Consider the following 18,305-nt stretch of genomic DNA (forward strand, 5'->3'; position numbering starts at 1 on the left):
CCCCAGGGGGTGGGGCAGGGAGACGAGGGGCGGAACCTGCACACAGACAGTGGGAGGAGAGACACGTGGGGAAGTCAAGATCAGGAGTGAGAGTTAAACAGAACCGTGAACGCCGTCTGTTTAAGCGGGAACATCCGTGAGCTGTGGTATCATTGAGGTCACTGGGAAGAAAAGCTTGGAGACGAAGTAGCAGAAGACGTGCATGCATTCAGATTCAGCCAGTTCCATCTACAGAGCCAGCCACAAAATTCCCTCGGGGAGTCATTTCACTAAACACCTAAGGAAGCTTCTGAGTGCATTGACATCTCCGAGGCCATAGTTGCACTGAGGCCAGAATGCAGATAATGAGGGCCCTGGTGGCACTAATTTCCTCTGCCTTCAGCAAAAACATGTCATTGGAAAATGTCAGTTCAGTAATCCTATGTGGGAGACTTTGTTCAAAACTATCAATTATGGCTTATTTTGCAGTTTGAAGGTGATTCAGCTTCCTATTCCAAAATCAGTATGTTTGAAGACTTCTATTCAGGACTCCACACCACCTCTCTCTGCCCTCCGGCAATGGTCCCACAGTGCTTACGATTCCAACATGCTAGTCTTACTCCGTCCTCTTCCGCTAGGTTCCTTGAGCATCCTTTCTGCTATGTGTGAAGAACTCCTGGAAGGATCTTGCAATGCCTTTTCTTTTCTCTCTTTTTTTCGAGCAAAAAGTAGGACTCTGAAACCCTAAAATAGCTTAGAACATTTTGTGGAGTTGGGGATGATGCTATGCGATGGGAACCAGGGAAGTGATTTTTTTTTCCCGATTCTTCCAATTTCCCCCAAACCTGTACATTATGTATTAAATATCTGTCTACAAAAATGCAAGGGATCTAACGTTTTAAAAAATATCTACTCTGTCATTCAAAATGTTTTTCCTTTCTATATTTGGGTGTTTAAAAGACCCGCCACCCTTCCTCCCTACCACTCAAGCCTTCAGGCTTGCTCTCTTTTCCTGTCAGTCTCCCATCTAAGCCACCCTCTTGATTTTGGAGTCTGGAGTAGATACTGCATTCGCCATCAGCCCTAACAGCTTCCACCTTTCCTGTATCTTATCAGGCTTGCCCTTCTGATTGAAGTGCCCACTGTCACTTCTGGCGGTGTCAGAGCAGGAAGGAAGGATATGACGCAGATAAATTGGAACAGCCCTCTGAGGAGGCCTTTTGGTAAATGAATCCCTGACAAGGAGCCCCCCATTTGGGTGTTTGTAGTTAGGAGGCCTTTTGAAAGTTAGACCCACCCTGAAAGACGCACATAAGGGCTCATACTCTACAGGAGGGAGAGCATCCAAGAAGCCGGTGTCTCCCTTAGCAAATTACATGGCCATCAGCTTACATATTGAAAGGTAGATGCTTCCAATAGCTTCTTTCAAATAGAAGAGTCAAGAAATGACAGTTTTCCCTTTCTTATAATTGCCAAAGGCCAAAGGCATGCAACAACTGTCAAGGAACACATGGCCACTGAATCCACTGTCCCTTTGACCAATGGCAAATTTTGCACGATCCACACTTTGCAAACCTACACAAAATAATCCCAAATGAATGGTAACCCTTGATGCGTATCTTATATTTTCCGGCATACTTGTTGTTCTTGTATTTTGCTTCTCCTAACATTAAAAATCACGTTCCCCTCACAGATCATATCAACATTACAGCATTATACTGCTTCTAAATAGCAATTAAATAGCAATCAGCTGTCCTCTATTTATATGTCTCATTTTATTCGGTTTAAAACATTGCTGACCATTCATAAATTATACTATATTTGCATTTCCTGAGTATATCTGTTTCTGTAACTCTTGCGTTTTATACTTGAGACTCAACTCAGTTATCACTTTCATGCAGAAAAAGCTCTGATCAACTTTCAAAGCATTCTTCAGCCAGCTGACATCTGTGTGATGTGGCAAAAGGAAACAAGAATGGTTTGATATTTCCGAATTGTCTTCTGTGCTCTTATCCCATTCTGTGACTGCATTGAGATACAGTGTGGTTTCCAGGATACAAGTAATTGTGCGGCCCAAGAAAAGCAGGAAGATGTCCGAAACTGTTCCTGAGGCTCTGTGTCGTTTGTTTCTTGCCGCATTAGGATGCACTGTGGCCAAGGTCAATACACAGGGTCTCTAAATTCCACACGCGGGGACACGAATTTCAGATAAGAGAGCCTTTTTGTTCAAGAAAAATCTCCATTTTATACTCAGATAGTTTCATCCATGCGTGACACTTATCAGAGACGGATGTTCCATAAATCAGTATATTCCATGTTTATTTATCAGAAGCAAGTTTAGTTAGGCCAGGTACCCATTGCTAAAAGCCTTACATAGGTAAGAACCGTCCTGCTATGAAAACACAGTGTATCTGGAGGCCAGTCCTTAGTATATTTATGACAACGTTGCCTTCTTTCTTATCTGGAGGTAATCCCTCCCGCCCCCTCCACCGTAAAGACAGAGAACGGGTTGCAGATCCCTTGCTTAACCATTATCTTCCCAGCCTTCCCAACCAACTATGCCTCTGATCTGGTTCTTTCTAGGCACTTTCCTCCTCTGTAATGGAGGATTGTTTTGTTCCCGAACCTTAAAAAGCTCCCTTATTTTCCGATACTTTCAAAATAATTGTTGACCAAGAAGAAGAGGCTGTCAAGCAACCAGAAGCATTTATTTGGGGCCTTAGACACAGAGTGGACTGAAATTAAGAGAGCACTCTGAATTGCAAGAGGGGCGTACAGGCTTATTAAAGACAAAAGGCACCAGATTGCATAACTTGTTTTGAAGGAATTATGATTGGTGCTGACAAAGCCAAACTGACTGAGGCAGGGTTGGCCATGCAGCCAGCAGGTGTTTCATTATCTCTATTTCAGTCCAAAGTAGAAGGATGTATTTCAGGAGGTCGTACAGTTGCGATTGACAAAAGTTGGACGTTCACGGTGTTGCCAGAATTGAAACAGGAGATGGGCATCGTCCTACTTCGTACTCCGTGTCCTCCCCACCCTACTTTGAAATGACACCGTTAGCAATGTTTACTTCACTTTGGAATTTTCTTCCACATAATAAATTACGAGACTTCCGAATTGTAACAGGTGTCAATGGAATCCATGCAAGAATGCGGCACACCTAACCAAACAGTAATCATATTACAAAATGTGTCCAACGAACAGGAAAACATCCTTTGGAAACATTTTCTTGTTTTGTCATAGGACACTAAACAGACATGAACTCAGGCAGCCAGCCACTAGAATCATCATTAAAAGGAAAATGTTATCTTATCATTTAATTAAACCTTCAGTAACAGAAGACTGAACCAATTGAGTTTTTTATGCTAGTATTTTTGTTTCTTTCACAGAAGCTTTACGTCCAGTTTGTATATTGTTTCTTCCTGGGATTTCAGTGTGCTTGAAATAACATTACGGTTTCCCTGTGAAATAATGGAAAGGCATTATTTCTCAGAGTGGAAAACAAAAAATTACAGAATTCTCAGAAAGTGTGCTAAAGCACAGATTAAATAACATGAAATTACATGTGTAAACTTACACAAAATTTTCTGACCTTGTGTGTGTGTGTGTGTGTGTGTGTGTGTGTGTGTATGAGTGTTAGACTTAAACGCTACTAAGCCAGTGACTAAACATTCCAAAAATATAATGAAACACCTTTGTGGAATCTTAGAGTGCTTCAAGACATTACAGAATGTGTGGCCAAGCTCAGCACTGGATTTCTTGTCAGTGAAAAAGCAAAACGTTTCTTTCTCTTCACTTTTCTCGCTGCTTACTCTGCACGGCCGTTATGGTCTCTCTGCTGTTCTTTGAGTACAACCAGCAAACTCCTGCCTTGAGCCTTTGTTTTTGCCGATGTTCTCTGCCTGGGATGCTCTTCCCCCAGAAGGATATGTGGCTGGCGCCTCATTTCATTCAGATCTCGGCCCACTGTCACCCTCAGAGAGGCCTGCCAGAAAATACTTTCCAAAATAGCGTCCCTTACTTCTTGATCCCTTTCTCTGGCTTTATGTATCCTTACAGTAGTTTTCATTGTGTCCTTCCATTTCTTTCTCTGTCTATAAAATTTATTTGATTATGGTCTGCCCTTCCCCAACAGAATGAGAACAAGACTATGTCTTTATTCTTGTCTCGTTCACCACCGAATGCCCGGTTAGTTAAGCAGCTCCTAGTGAAAACAGCAAGTGTTCTCCTTCTGTGTTCTTTGCAGCATGATTTACAACAGCCAAGATATGGAAACAACGTAAGTGTCGATCAGCGGATGGACGGATGGGTAAAGAAGATGCGGTGTATATACACACTGGAATACTCCTTAGCTGTAGAAAAGAAGGAAATCTTGCCATTCACAACATGGACGGACCTCCATGACAGTATGATGCTAAGTGACTAAATCAGACACAGAGAGACAAATACTAATATAATGTCACATTTCAGGTCACTGTACTATACCCTTCACGTAAATAGCGAACAGAGAGAGATGGAGAGATGTAAATGTTGAAGGATCTATGCCCATACCCCAGGGGAGCTTAACAAGTATGATATTATGCCATCACCTCCTGAACTCCCATGTCTATATACTTCTAATTGCCTTTCCCATGGGATAAAAGCATCTTGTGAGGAACAAATTATATTTAAATTACAAAACAAGATGAAAAAAAAAAATACCTCCAAGCCAGCAGGTGTTCAACAAGTAGTTGCTGAATGAATGAGTGAGCGAATGGACACTTGCTGTGGATGACATTGTCCTCCTCTTTGAGACGGCAATCGGAGTTAGCATCCGGTATAGTCCAATTCATGCTTTACGGTTTTATGAATAAGGTCTTCACCAGCGTAGAATCCAAGTGAAGAGTTTCATTTTAGAAGAATCTTAAAAAGGAACAAATACCCCATATCTTTACAAATTAAAGGGAAGATAAGCCACGACGAAATACCACTATGAACCTAGTAGAAGGTCCAAAATGAGTTTGAAGCAAATCTGACAACACCGGGTACTGATCAGGTACGCGGCAACGCGGACTCTCATACCTTGCTGGTGGGAATGGAAAGTGGCAAATCCACCGTGGAAACTAGTTTACCAGTTTCTTACAAAGCGACCACACCACCTATCCATCTCTCCCAAGCAAAAGAAAACCTTAAAGTGTGACAAACCAGTTAGCCTATGTTTGTAGCAGCCTTATTTGTATTTACCAAAAACTAGAACCAACCCAAATGTTCTTCAGTGGGTAAATGTGTGTGTGTGTGTGTGTGTGTGTGTGTTTTTAATCTGAATGTGGGGCGCCTTGGGGGCTCAGTCGGTTAAGCATCAGACTTTGGCTCAAGTCATGATCTCACGGTTCGTGAGTTCAAGCACCGTGTTGAGCTCCGTGCTGACAGCTCAGAGCCTGGAGCCTGCTTCCGATTCTGTGTCTCCCTCTCTCTCTGCCCCTCCCCCACTGGCACCTCTGTCTCTCCCTCTCTCTCACAAGTAAACAAACATTAAAAAAAATTTAAAAACGAATAGAAATCTGCATGCATCCATACAATGGAACACCACTCCATAGTAAAAGAAGTGTTGAACACACAACAACATGGATGAATCCCAAACACGTTAATTATGCCAAGTGAAAGGAACAGGTCACAACAGGCTACATGCTAAATGATTCCACATACATGACATTCTAGAAAAGGCAACATTTTAGGGATAGAAATCACATCAGTGGCTGCCAGGGGCCAGGACTTAGGAGGCACTCGACTAAAAGGAGCAAAAGGGAATTTGGGGAGAGGGAAGGAGTTGAACAGTTGTTCTACATCTTGATTGGGATGGTGGTTACACAGTTCTGTGTGTTTTTTAAAACTCAGAGAACTTTACACACAAAAAAAGGGTGAATCCTTTTTTATTTTTGCTTATTTTTAAAAAAATTTTGTAATGTTTATTTATTTGAGAGAGAGAGACAGAGACAGAGTGCAAGCAGGGGAGGGGCAGAGAGAGAGGGAGACACAGAATCTGAAGTAAGTTCCAGGCTCTGAGCTGGCAGCGCAGAGCCTGATACGGGGCTCAAACTCACAAGCCAGAGGACCATGACCTGAGGCACAGTCGCACACGTAACCGACTGAACCACCCAGGCGCCCCCCAAAAGGGTGAATCTTATAGGACCGTGATATCTCTATGAAGAAAACGTTATCTGCAGCAGAGATGCCATTGATTATACTGCGGAGCACATAGGTGACAGCATCTCTGAGTAGCTACCTTCATACTAATCAGCTGTTTGCCATCTCTCACTGTGCAAATCTGATTGACCTACTCACATTAAAGTCTTCTTGTGCAAGAAACATTTAATTAGGTTTCTTAGAAAGAGTCTAGAACAGCAGTGGGAGCCTGGAGGTTCTTCTCTACATGATGCCCATGGCTCTTCCAACGGGCTCCCCTTGCTCCCTTTATTTTATAGGTCTTGCTTTTTCTTTCTTTCATGAAAATTGTATGTCACATTTGAAAGAATGATTTCTGGGGACAGTGTTTTTCATACTGTGACATGCTATTTTAAAAATGGTATTTGTTTGAAACCCTTGAGTAAGCAGAGGGCCGGGGGTGCTGGGCCAGGAATGGCCACCCCAGGCGCTGTCCAGCCTGCAGACAGCTGAAAGCATTGATGTCCTACTATTCCAGCACTCTTAAATTCTCTGAGTCTGCTTGTTTGGAGGGGTTGATAAATCTGTGTTTTGAAGAAAGATGAGTCTTTTTTTATGTTGACATTATTCAGTTAATTTTAAGGAGCCTTCCATCATTAATCGCCACTCATGCATTAGGCAAATACAGCATTTTGCGGGTAAAAATTTCCTCCTTAAAAGGTTTGGTGCTGCTTTACATGTTTACACTTAAAATTACCAGAAAATGAAATTTGATAATATTTTGATAGTATAGGACTACAAAATGCAGATCTTGCTCAAATTTATAATTCTTTGTTACCTTCCGGGGCACCTGGGTGGCTCAGTGGGTTGAGGGTCCGACTTCAGCTCAGGTCATGATCTCATGGCTCGTGAGTTTGAGCCCTGCGTTGGGCTCTGTGCTGCCAGCACAGAACCTGGAGCCTTCTTCAGATTCTGTGTCTCTGTCTCTCTCTGCCCTTCCCCTGCCCACTCTCTCTCCCTCAAAATAAATAAACATTAAAAAAATTAAAAATTCTTCATTACCTTTGCATAAAACCTTGAGAGAAATAAAAGCCTTGCAGAAATATAAATATCATTACATGCCTAGATATAACTTTTAAATTTTATTCCTACTGAATAAATCACTCACAAGTAATCTTTCTGAAACACAGTCATTGGAAAAGAAAACTATAAATCTCTATTACACCAAATACCAAAAAAATTTTGGTGCCAAAAAAACAACAAACAGGTGCGCAGGACCAACTGTATGTCAAGAGATACGTGTGGAAGATAAATTGAATAAGATACTCCTACACCCGTATCATAAAAGGAAGGAAAAGACACACACGCACATTCCAAAACCCTGAGATAGGAATATTGCTTTCATTATAGAGATTTCACCAGAAGGGAGAAATACTTGCTATGGGAAGGGGAGCCTGGATGCAACTAGTTCTTAATGAAGCCTGGATTCAATTAGTTCTTGACGGTTGGGAAAGAACATGGTTAAAAAAAATCCAAGGGGCAGATGAAAAGATATGAGGGAAACCATGTGCATCATCAAGACTGTGCTCTTTAGCAAATGAGTGGGCATAGTGCAGTATCTTAAACATCGGAGCTGCACGAAATGATTCCTGAAATGATTAACAGGTAGGAGCTGAGTTAGGTTCTGTCTTGGATGCTAGGCCATAGTTTGGCAACAAGCCCATAAAATTTTGGTCTCACTGTCAGCAAATAGTTTCTTTCTTTACTATGTCTCAGGGCCTAGCCCAGTGTCTGATAGGTCTGATAGATGGTAAAACGCTAATATATCCTGGCTCAATTAATCAATTGAGGCTTAAGGTCTTGGAAGAGAATTACGTAACATCAGCAATTTACTGATGGAAACCTTTTTGTGAACACCTCAAATAATCAGATGCTGGGCACATTTACTATTCCTAATGTCTATTAAAAATCCCTCATTGTGACTGTTAAAAACTGAGAACAAACTGAGGGTTGATGGGGAGTGGGAGGGAGGGCAGGGTGGGAGGGAGGGCAGGGTGGGTGATGGGTATTGAGGAGGGCACCTTTTGGGATGAGCACTGGGTGTTGTATGGAAACCAATTTGACAGTAAATTTCATATATTAAAAAATTAAAAAAAAAACAAAAAAAAACAAAACAAAAACAAAACAAAACAAAACAAAAAAAAAAAAGGTAATCTGCATACCTTGTTCTTTGTAACCAAAAAGAGCCAAACACAACTTGACCCTTGTAATGTGGAGATTAAATGATAGTTTATTATTCTTTTATAGAAATTAAAGTTTCCAACAAAATGCTTTCCAGGAGGAATCATTATGTATGTTTACGTCTTTTTGTCATTAGTGATAGAAACAAAACATCTAAAATTTCTTCTTGGCATAATTAGAAGTAACACCTATTGAAGATTATTGAGGCTTATATTTTTGTTAAATCCATAAAAACATCTAAGAATTACACACACACAAAAAAAAAAAAATCCCTCATTGTGAGTGGCAATGTTTACTTCATCCTATGGATGGCAAAACTGAGTCTCAATGAGGATAAGTGACTTGCCTTGGGCCGCACAGTTAACTGGTGGAAAGATTGGAAACTGCAACCAGGTCTGTCTCGAAAGCTTACATTCTTATCCTTCGTTGTGGTTTCAGTGAGCTGGGTAGATTTGAGAAGCAGAGGGTGAGGGAGTGAGGGGGATAGAAGAAGCAGACAATTACAACATGAATTGTTAGGACCCCAGCCTCCCCTACCTGCCCTTCTCAAGTATCATCCCCACCCCCCTTTACGCTCTGTCAATTCGCCATGTTGAATTTCTCCATACTACCCACCACAACTTGTAACTAATGTGTATTTCAGTGCTCCATTATTTACTATTTGGCTCCCATGCCATATTTTAAGTTCCATAAATATGGAGGTCAATTCTGGGTAATTCACTATTGGATTACTCAGAGACTAGATTAGTCCATGGTATGCAGTCACATGTGAAGAGAATTAAAGAAAAAATGATTAGCAGAACATGAGACAAGAAACAGACAAAGAAGTAAATGCCAGATGGCATAGATGTTCCAAGCCAGGGCAGCTAGGAGAATTGTTCTGCCATCATCTGCAAACAGGAGAGTTAGGGAGTCAGGTTTCTTGTAGGGACTGGAATTGGGAAAGGCGGGGGTTTGGGTTTAGACACCAAGAGTTTTATGGTGACAGCAGGAGATCTAAGAATAATAACTAACAGAAAAGTGAGAAGCCAAGCTCCAGGGAAAGGTCAAAGCTTGAGCTGTGGACCATTGTGTCATCCCTCTGGGTGGTAATTAATGCCCCAAGAGTTAGTGAGCTCTCCGAGGAAAATGACTGAAGAAGGAGGAAAGAGCAACACCCTGAGGTCAGAACTAGAGGGACTATTCCAAGTGAGGTTATCAGAGGAGGAAAAGCTATTCAGAAAAAGAGACCTTTCTTCCCCACCCTCTCACGCCTCCCCCAGCATCCCCAGACCGCTCAGAAGTATCTTTCAAACTCTGGTCAGGTGCATAGTCTCCTGCCAGGCCTTCCCCAGATAGAAGCTCCCACTCCTCCAGGGTGATACCTGCCCTGGATTGCCATTGATCAAAGCGCCCACTTTCTTTATCACAGTCCGGTGAATGCTTATCCTCCCCTATTATAGTTGAATTTCCAAAAGGGCACAGACCATTTTTGCTCATTATGATATTCCAAGTGTCAACCATCTAAAGAGTTCAATGAACCTTTGCTGACCGAATATTAATAGAAAGAGATTAGAGACCTAGGAGGGAAACAAGAATGATGTATCATATAGAATGACTAATGAAAAATTGGCAAATATGCAAAGATCCAGAAACAATGTTCCAATAGAAAACATTGTCTAATTCGTACTTGGGGCATTTGAGTGGCTCAGTTGGGTTAAGCATCCAACTTCGGCTCAGGTCATGGTCTCACCGTTCGTGGGTTCAGACCCCACATCGGGCTCTGTGCTGACAGCTCAGAGCCTGGAGTCTGCTTCAGATTCTGTATCTCCTTCTCTTTCTGCCCACCACCCACCACTTTCTGTCTCTCAATAATGAATAAACATTAAAAAAAAATTAAATTGTACTGCATTCTTTTAACAATAACTGTGATGTATCAGTTGCCTACTCTGTGAAGAGATTAGCCCTCAACAAACATTTTCTTATTTGAACCTTGGAATGACCTTCAGAAGGGGCTCTAGTTGTCCTCACATAATAGATGAAACTCAGTCCCACAGCAGTTAGATGGCTTGTCCAAGTTTGCTCAGTAAGATGGCACACAATTCCAGTTCTGTGTCTAGACCTCTGGGACTAACCAACCATAAGCTACTGCTTTCTCCAAGCTAAATTACTTTTGGAAATAAATAAATAAATAAATAAATAAATAAATAAATAAATAACTGAAGGCATTGGGTAGCCATGTGTGGGTTACTAAGAGTTTATTTCTCCCTCCTCCTTCCATATCAAAACTCAGTTTCTGTAACTTGGATCTCTCTCTATATATAAAGAAATAAGTGTAAAAATAATGCAGAAGGATCATTCTTCATTGTTGAGGACACTCAGGCAATTTTAAGAGAAAACGTGCCATTATTATTTCAAGGTTGTGAACACACAGCACATTCATTAGTAGATCTTCTTCTGAAATAAGTAAATCGGCAACTAAAGATAGCAGATTAAATAAATGAGCCATGGAGGAACCTGATGAGTTTTTCTCTTTCCCCCCTCAACAAGTGACTCTCTCAGCAGGGAGATTATATTCATAAAGCCTCAAAATTATTCCGTTTTCAAGTACGTATTTTTCCTTCTGGCATTCCTCTGTCTCTCATGGTTTGACTAAACCATTAAACCCAAATCTAGCTCTTCACAGGTTAAAATTGCCTAACCTATGATGCTAAGTGGTTTATTGGAGGCTGAATTTTTATTCTGTTTATTTGGCTCTTCATATATTTGGGGGAGAAGGAGGCAGGGAGAGGGAAAACAGGAGGAGGAGGGAAGAGTTACATGCTGTTCAATAAAGAAGAGGCCTTCAGATCGCATGAGTTAATTGTTTACAAAAACTGAGGCTGGGAGCTAGTGGGTGATTTGACCACACAGACAGGGGGCTCAGAAGTGAGATTTGAACCTCCTTACCACCCAGATGAGGTCACTGAAAGAGAGGTGAATAAATGTATAGACCAGGATTCAGTAGAATAAGAACAAGAAAGTACGTAATTTTACCAACTTGCAGTAGAGCACTGACTAATGAGGACTTTGGGGTCAGAGAGCCTGGCTCAAATCCTACTTCTCTAGCTAGGCAAATTATTGACCCCTCTAAGCCGAGGAAAAGAGAAAATATGTGTTTTATTATAGCTAATGTTTATTGGGAATTTGCTATGGGCCAAGTACTGTTTTAAGCACATTACATATATGGCCTCTTAAATCCTACCTTGTATGTCTAGTGGTTTAATTCAGATAATATATATTAGGGCCTTACCCCAGGGCATTCTCAATAAATATAGAATTATTTTGTCAATAATTCAATACTATAGATACTAATTATGTCTATTAACGAAATAGATGGGGAAACTTTGTTTTAATCATTAACATTATCAGATGAGCTATTTCTTTAATTATGAATAAAATTCAGATTTTAAGTTTATATAGTGAACGAGTACTCTCATTAAACAAAGCTCTCTTCAAAATATTTCTTCAAAGGCATTGAAAGATTTAGGTTTCATTTTAAATCTCACTTCTTTTTTCTGGCATTTTCTCTACCATAGAGAAGACAGTGTCCAAGGGATATGGAATAACCAAAGGGGAAGTCTTTCTAGCATTTTCCACTGAGTAAGCAGGTCCAAAGAGCTGTTGACTTTCTTCACTCCCGGGATAGGACAGAATAAGGTCTTTGCATATTTTCAGTTATTATTTATTTTAAAAATAGGTACAAACACCCTTAAAGTAGAAGACTTGACAGATTGATCTTTCTGGGCTCATTTTTCTGTTGGAGAAGTTAAATGCAGGAGAAATCTAACAGGTTAGCCAGCTCTCGTCAACATCTGCCCCATCATGAGACAGCGTCTATCACAGCCGTGGGGATCTCGCAGTGGAAAGCGTCAGGCTGATGCCTTTGGATGTCTCCATCTCTGCCTCTCAGTGTTTCACCAGGAAACCATGCCAATCCAGCCACCACCTTTCTGAAAGACTCAAGTGATTTGTGTCTGATGTCTGTCCTCTTCCTAAGGCTGACCTTGGACAAGAATAAGTAACAGTTGCTTTCTTTTCTTGACCTATGTTGTTGCAACCCTAACGCCTTGTGCTTTGAATATCCAGAAAGTAGAAGACGTCCAGTGGCTGCTTTTTTGAGGAGTGAGCTTTGAAATGGCTTCGAAGTGATGGTAGTCAGAGCACTTATTAAACTACACTGCGAAGGGGAAGGGGGCGCCTGGGTGGCTCAGTCGGTTAAGCAGCCGACTTCGGCTCAGGTCACGATCTCGCGGTCTGTGAGTTCGAGCCCTGCGTCGGGCTCTGTGCTGACCGCTCAGAGCCTGGAGCCTGTTTCACATTCTGTGTCTCCCTCTCTCTGACCCTCCCCCGTTCATGCTCTGTCTCTCTCTGCCTCAAAAATAAATAAACGTTAAAAAAAATCTTAAAAAATAAATAAACTACACTGCGAAGTATTATTAACTGGTATGTTCATTTGATGCTTCCATTTTTAAATCTCTAACATTGTTATGGTGCGGAGTGAACAAAGGCTCTGATTTACTGATGGGTGTTCCACATTTTAAAGAGCACAGGCAAGGGGCAGTAGAAGCTGACAATAGGGATTTCTTTCAGCGTTAACACAAATAGATGTAAAAGTATGCTTTCCTTTGAAAAATTAAAATACTGTGTTGTATGAAAGGAGAGAAGGTTACACTCCCCTTGACAAGGATGGAAGAGGCCCTCGGGCCTGACAACACGCATATGGTTAAGGCATTGCCACCTACTTCATGGCATCTAACCAACGTTTTTCCTCTTGCACTGTTGGTGGGAATGCAAATTGGTGCAGCCACCGTGGAAAACAGTGTGGAGGTTCCTCAGAAAATTAAAAATAGACCTACCCTATGACCCAGCAATAGCACTGCTAGGAATTTACCCAAGGGACACAGGAGTACTGATGCATAGGGGCACTTGTACCCCAATGTTTATAGCAGCACTCTCAACAATAGCCAAATTATGGAAAGAGCCTAAATGTCCATCAACGGATGAATGGATAAAGAAATTGTGGTTTATATACACAATGGAGTACTACGTGGCAATGAGAAAGAATGAAATATGGCCCTTTGTAGCAACGTGGATGGAACTGGAGAGTGTGATGCTAAGTGAAATAAGCCATACAGAGAAAGACAGATACCGTATGTTTTCACTCTTATGTGGATCCTGAGAAACATAACAGAAACCCATGGGGGAGGGGAAGGAAAAAAAAAAAAAAGAGGTTAGAGTGGGAGAGAGCCAAAGCATAAGAGACTCTTAAAAACTGAGAACAAACTGAGGGTTGATGGGGGGTGGGAGGGAGGGGAGGGTGGGGGATGGGTATTGAGGAGGGCACCTTTTGGGATGAGCACTGGGTGTTGTATGGAAACCAATTTGACAATAAATTTCATATATTGAAAAAAAAAGAAAAAGAAAAATTAAAATACTGATAATACAGGCCAAGTGGATTAATTTAACTGTTATAATTTACATCATAACATGTTTCTTCTCCTTGAAGAAAAATGTCACCTGAGAGTTTCATTCATGGAAAAGAGCTTTAAAATGGAAGTCCATAAGAAGGTGTAGTTACATTCCCACGAAAAATGGACGCACGTAACTTTTGAGAGACATACCCCAAATTAGAGTCACTCTGTATGGTTAAGGAAGGCAGCATAATTAAATGATTTCATTCACAGGCCTTGGTGTCTTTAAAACCAAATCAAAAGCCAGGAGGCTCTGAGCAACTTGGGGAAGAAACTCAAATCTCTCTGAGCCTCAAGGTCCTTCACCCTCAAAATAACAATTTCTCTGAAGATCCTTATCTTTAACTCCTACCTTGTAGCATTGCAATAAGGATTAAATTAAAAGGTTAAAAAAAGAGAGAAAACTTTAGCACATTTTCTAGCACATTCTAAGCATATAAAAAATAGTAGCTGTGCCTATTAATACCGCAAAATGCAGAACGAAAACCACACCTTAGATTAGAACATTTGCTAAAGAGAATTTGTCTTCACAGATCTGAAATGGTTTCAATCCACTAATTTCAAGCGAAGGCATGCAATTTACGATTTCCGTTTGTAGTGCGCTTCAAATAGTAACAACGAAAAGCACGTACTGAGAGGATAACCTTCCGTCTGCGTGCCACAATGTGTGACAGCCGTCCTCTCCCCAGTACTCGTGATCCCACCCCGTGGGTATTATTTTCCCCGCCCACAGGTGTGGAAGCTGAAACTCAGAATTGAGGTCAACTGCCCGAGGTCATTCTGCCACCAATGGCTAAGCTAGGATGTCAACTCAGACCCACTCAAGGAGGTGCTCTTCAGCTCTGTCCCGTGATGGAAGTAAAAGTGGATGGCAGTGAGGAGGAGGCTGGAGCAAGAGACGTTTTCTACTTTAAATAAAGTGAATCTAGATCAGTGGTTCTCAATTTGGGAGAAGGGTGGGGCTCAAAATACCCTTGCGCTCTAAAAAAAAGTACTGGGGACCTCACAAAGCTTTTGTTTACAGGGATTTTACTTTCTGACGTTTTACTTTTTTCAAATTACCGATTAAAGCTAAGAAAATCGGGGGGATTACTTATTTACTTATTTCAAAATGATAGGTCCTATTTTAAAATATTTTAAAGCAACAATAAACACATTAAATGTCGACATGCATCTTTTTACACGTTTTTATTTAAGTTCCAGTTAAGGTACAGTGTAATAGGACTTTCAGGTGCAGAGTATAGTGATTTAACACTTCCATACATCACCTGGTGCTCGTCACAAGTTCACTGCTTAATCCTCATCATCTGTTTAACCCATCCCCTCATCCACCTCTGCTCTGGTAACCATCTGTTTGTCATCTATAATTAAGAGTCTCTTTCTTGGGTTCTCTCTCTCTTTTTCCCCTTTACCCTTTTGTTTTGTTTCTTAAATTCCACATATGATTACATTCCACATATGAATGAAATTATATGGTGTTTGTCTTTCTCTGGCTTATTTCACTTAGCATTATACTGTCTAGCTTTATCCATGTCATTGCAAATGGCGAGGTTTCATTCTTTTTGATGATTGTATATGTGCGTATATATACATATATACATAAACATACCACATCTTTATCAAAAAAATGGCTATAATCAGCAACACAGGAATTAATATGAAATTTTATGTAAAGTTAAATTGGTTTCAAAAGAAACACCTCTTTTAGTGAAAAGAGTGATGGCATTTTACATTTTTAGCACATCTCCTTAACGTCTAACTTGGCAGAAGGCACCTAGACCCTGCCATTAGCCTCGGCACATGGCCGGTCTTGCTGTGACACCTCACGTGGGCCCTGGAGGACTCCACAGAGGATTTAAGAGACTGTGAGAGTGAAATGGACAAGTAATGTCTTCCTGTTATTATGGAAATTGTTTGCGGGCCTCTCTGGAAGATTTCAGGGTTCCCTTGGTAGGCCAGCCCACACTTTGAGAACCACAGTTCAGGTAAAATCCGTAAGAGAACTGAAAAGCTGTGTTGCTAACTTTAGTCCACAGTCATAGCCCAAGTTCATCATTCAAATACCTACTTATCCATAGTAGGTCTTTTTGTGCTGTTCTAGAAAAGAATGATGGAAATCTGTCATCTCTAGATGATAAGAAACATCGAGTGGGAAGATTTAAAAGCAAATAACATTTCTTGGTGAAAACAAGAGGTGTTATGGAAAAATGTGTCAGAATTATATTTGGCTAACTCACAACTGAGACAAAAATTCATGTATTTTTATCTTTATAGCATAAGACAATCCTTTGTTATACAAATAAAATGTAATCGAAGTGCCATTCTATTTTTGTGGCATTAACCAAACTGATTAAATCTGTTCTATTGCTTAAGTGAAGGTCAAATATTAGCAGACATGCACCCTAATAAAGTAGAGGGCACCAGGAGAGCACTGGAAATCTTATGTAAGTTGGAAAAAATCTCGTGGAATGTTTGGGCAATGTTAAGACACATTAGAAATTGAATTGTTTGGTTATTCATGAGATTGCATCTTCAAAATGTCTTGTCTCAGAAATAGGATTTTTCTTCCGTGCTTTAAAATCCAAGCCCAGAAACAAGTCATTTGTAAATCATATTTGGTTTTGTTAATTCATTTATTCAAATTTGTTTCGCTTTACTGTACTGTTTCTAAGTGGAAAATGATTATCACGAGGCACTTTAATTATTCCTGATAATTTTAAAACTTAACATAATACGTTAGGTATTCTAGAAAAATTGAGCCCTATTTCACAGACACATTAGCAAAGCTGAAGCTTAAGAATCATCATTTCAGGGCACCTGGGTGGCTCAGTTGGTTGAGCGTCCGACTTTGGCTCAGATCATGATCTCGCGGTTTGTGGGTTCGAGCCCCGCTTCGGGCTCTGTGCTGACAGCTCAGAGCCTGGAGCCTGCTTTGAATTCTGTGTCTTCCTCTCTCTGCCCCTCCCCCACTCACGCTCTGTCTCTCTCCCCTTCAAAAATAAACATTAAAAAAAATTAAAATAAGTGATAATACAAAAGAATCATCATTTCAGTAGCAATATTTCACCAAAAGGAAAAACAGTACATTTTTTAAGATTGAAAATATTCATAGAGTGTACAAGAGCACCAGCTCTAAAATGAACTTTGAGCCTGAATGCCAAATGAACCATACCCCAAAATAGTCATTGGAAGTTTCCCCATGTTGGACATCATGGAAGTTTCCAGATGTAGGACTTGATGACAGAAGAAGCATCAGTTTCAATACCATTGCATTCCTCTAAAACCAACTCCCGGTTGACTATTTTACATGTTCTAGAGGTGCTATTATCATGCAAGGTGTTTTTTTTTTCCAGTATCCAGATGCTCTGAGGTAAAGAAAACACGAAAAACAGGTTTTTCAGAAAAGAACCACTGGTTTAACTAGAAAACCTGACCTTGTAACACTAAGAAGGTTTTCTGGATTCCCTTAGGTTCTTCGAAGCAACAGTCTGCTGGAGTCTACAGACTACTGGTTGCAGAATCAGAGGACGCCGTGCCAGATTGGTTTTGTGGAAGACAAGTCTGAAAACTGCGCTTCCGTAAGTAAACACAACTCTCAGGGTCTGGGCTGAGAAAGCAGGGAGTCTGGCAGGTGTGCTCCCGGGAAGGACGCAAGTTTCCTAACTCATTAAATACAAGGTTAGGAAAGTATCATTTTGAAAACACGCCACTGGTTCATACGGACCGTCAACACAAAAACACGCAGACCTCATGTGTCTCCTCCCGTTTGCTCATTTCCACCGGTAAACTAACCCGATCACTTCTCTGAAAAGGAAAAACGATGTTTATATTTTCAACAATGACTGAGAAAGAGATTCTGAAATAGGATCGTATGATGAGAAATAAAAGACCATTCAGGGAGCTCTCTTGGATTCTTTCCAATATATTTTATAACTGCTGCCGGTTAGTATTTTCCAACACAAAATCCGTGTAAAAGTATTCTACCATTCTTATAAATTATAGTCATCATTTGAAAACCTTTCCAGCCTAGGAAATATACAGGCATGCATTTATATACTAGAGCTGTGCTTTCCATACAAAACCTTCTTTTTCAAGGAAGAGATGTTCTTATAGACACATAAAATTCTTAAGGCGTAGAGTGGGAGCACATATTATTGATACGAAAACTCAGTGTTATGAATTCTCCTTCCTGTAGGAGATATGCTCCCTCCTGTATGTTCTACAAAGTGATATGTTTCATTGTAATTGAAATCACCTAGCTCTGTAGGACTCTTAATGACAGAGATTGGGGAAGAGTATTTCCAACGTGGAGAGAAATGTAGTTCTCATGACTAAACTGTGAACTTCAGCTTTGAGCTATTCTTGGAGGTAAGTTGAATGCCAGAATTTCTGTTAAAAGGGGAAAAAAAATAAAACACAAAAGAAGGAAGCTAAAAATGGGGTGAAGAA

At 40.6% G+C, this 18,305-nt stretch overlaps 1 protein-coding gene and 1 non-coding gene across 4 annotated transcripts in view; both read left to right on the forward strand.

Moving 5' to 3' along the window:
* Positions 1–18,305, forward strand: part of SPHKAP (SPHK1 interactor, AKAP domain containing) — a 161,041-nt gene that overhangs the window by 43,230 nt on the left and 99,506 nt on the right. For all 3 annotated transcript variants that reach the window (XM_060624003.3, XM_060624001.3, XM_060624000.3), the window contains exon 3: positions 17,327–17,434. In XM_060624003.3, coding sequence (XP_060479986.3) covers positions 17,327–17,434 — 108 coding nt within the window. The remainder of the gene's footprint in view (positions 1–17,326; positions 17,435–18,305) is intronic.
* Positions 13,029–13,153, forward strand: LOC132674115 (U6atac minor spliceosomal RNA). The gene has a single exon (XR_009608425.1). It is a non-coding gene; the product is annotated as a U6atac minor spliceosomal RNA (small nuclear RNA).

Source organism: Panthera onca, chromosome C1 (assembly GCF_046562875.1).
Source record: "Panthera onca isolate mPanOnc1 chromosome C1, mPanOnc1 haplotype 2, whole genome shotgun sequence".
Taxonomy (NCBI): domain Eukaryota; kingdom Metazoa; phylum Chordata; class Mammalia; order Carnivora; family Felidae; genus Panthera; species Panthera onca.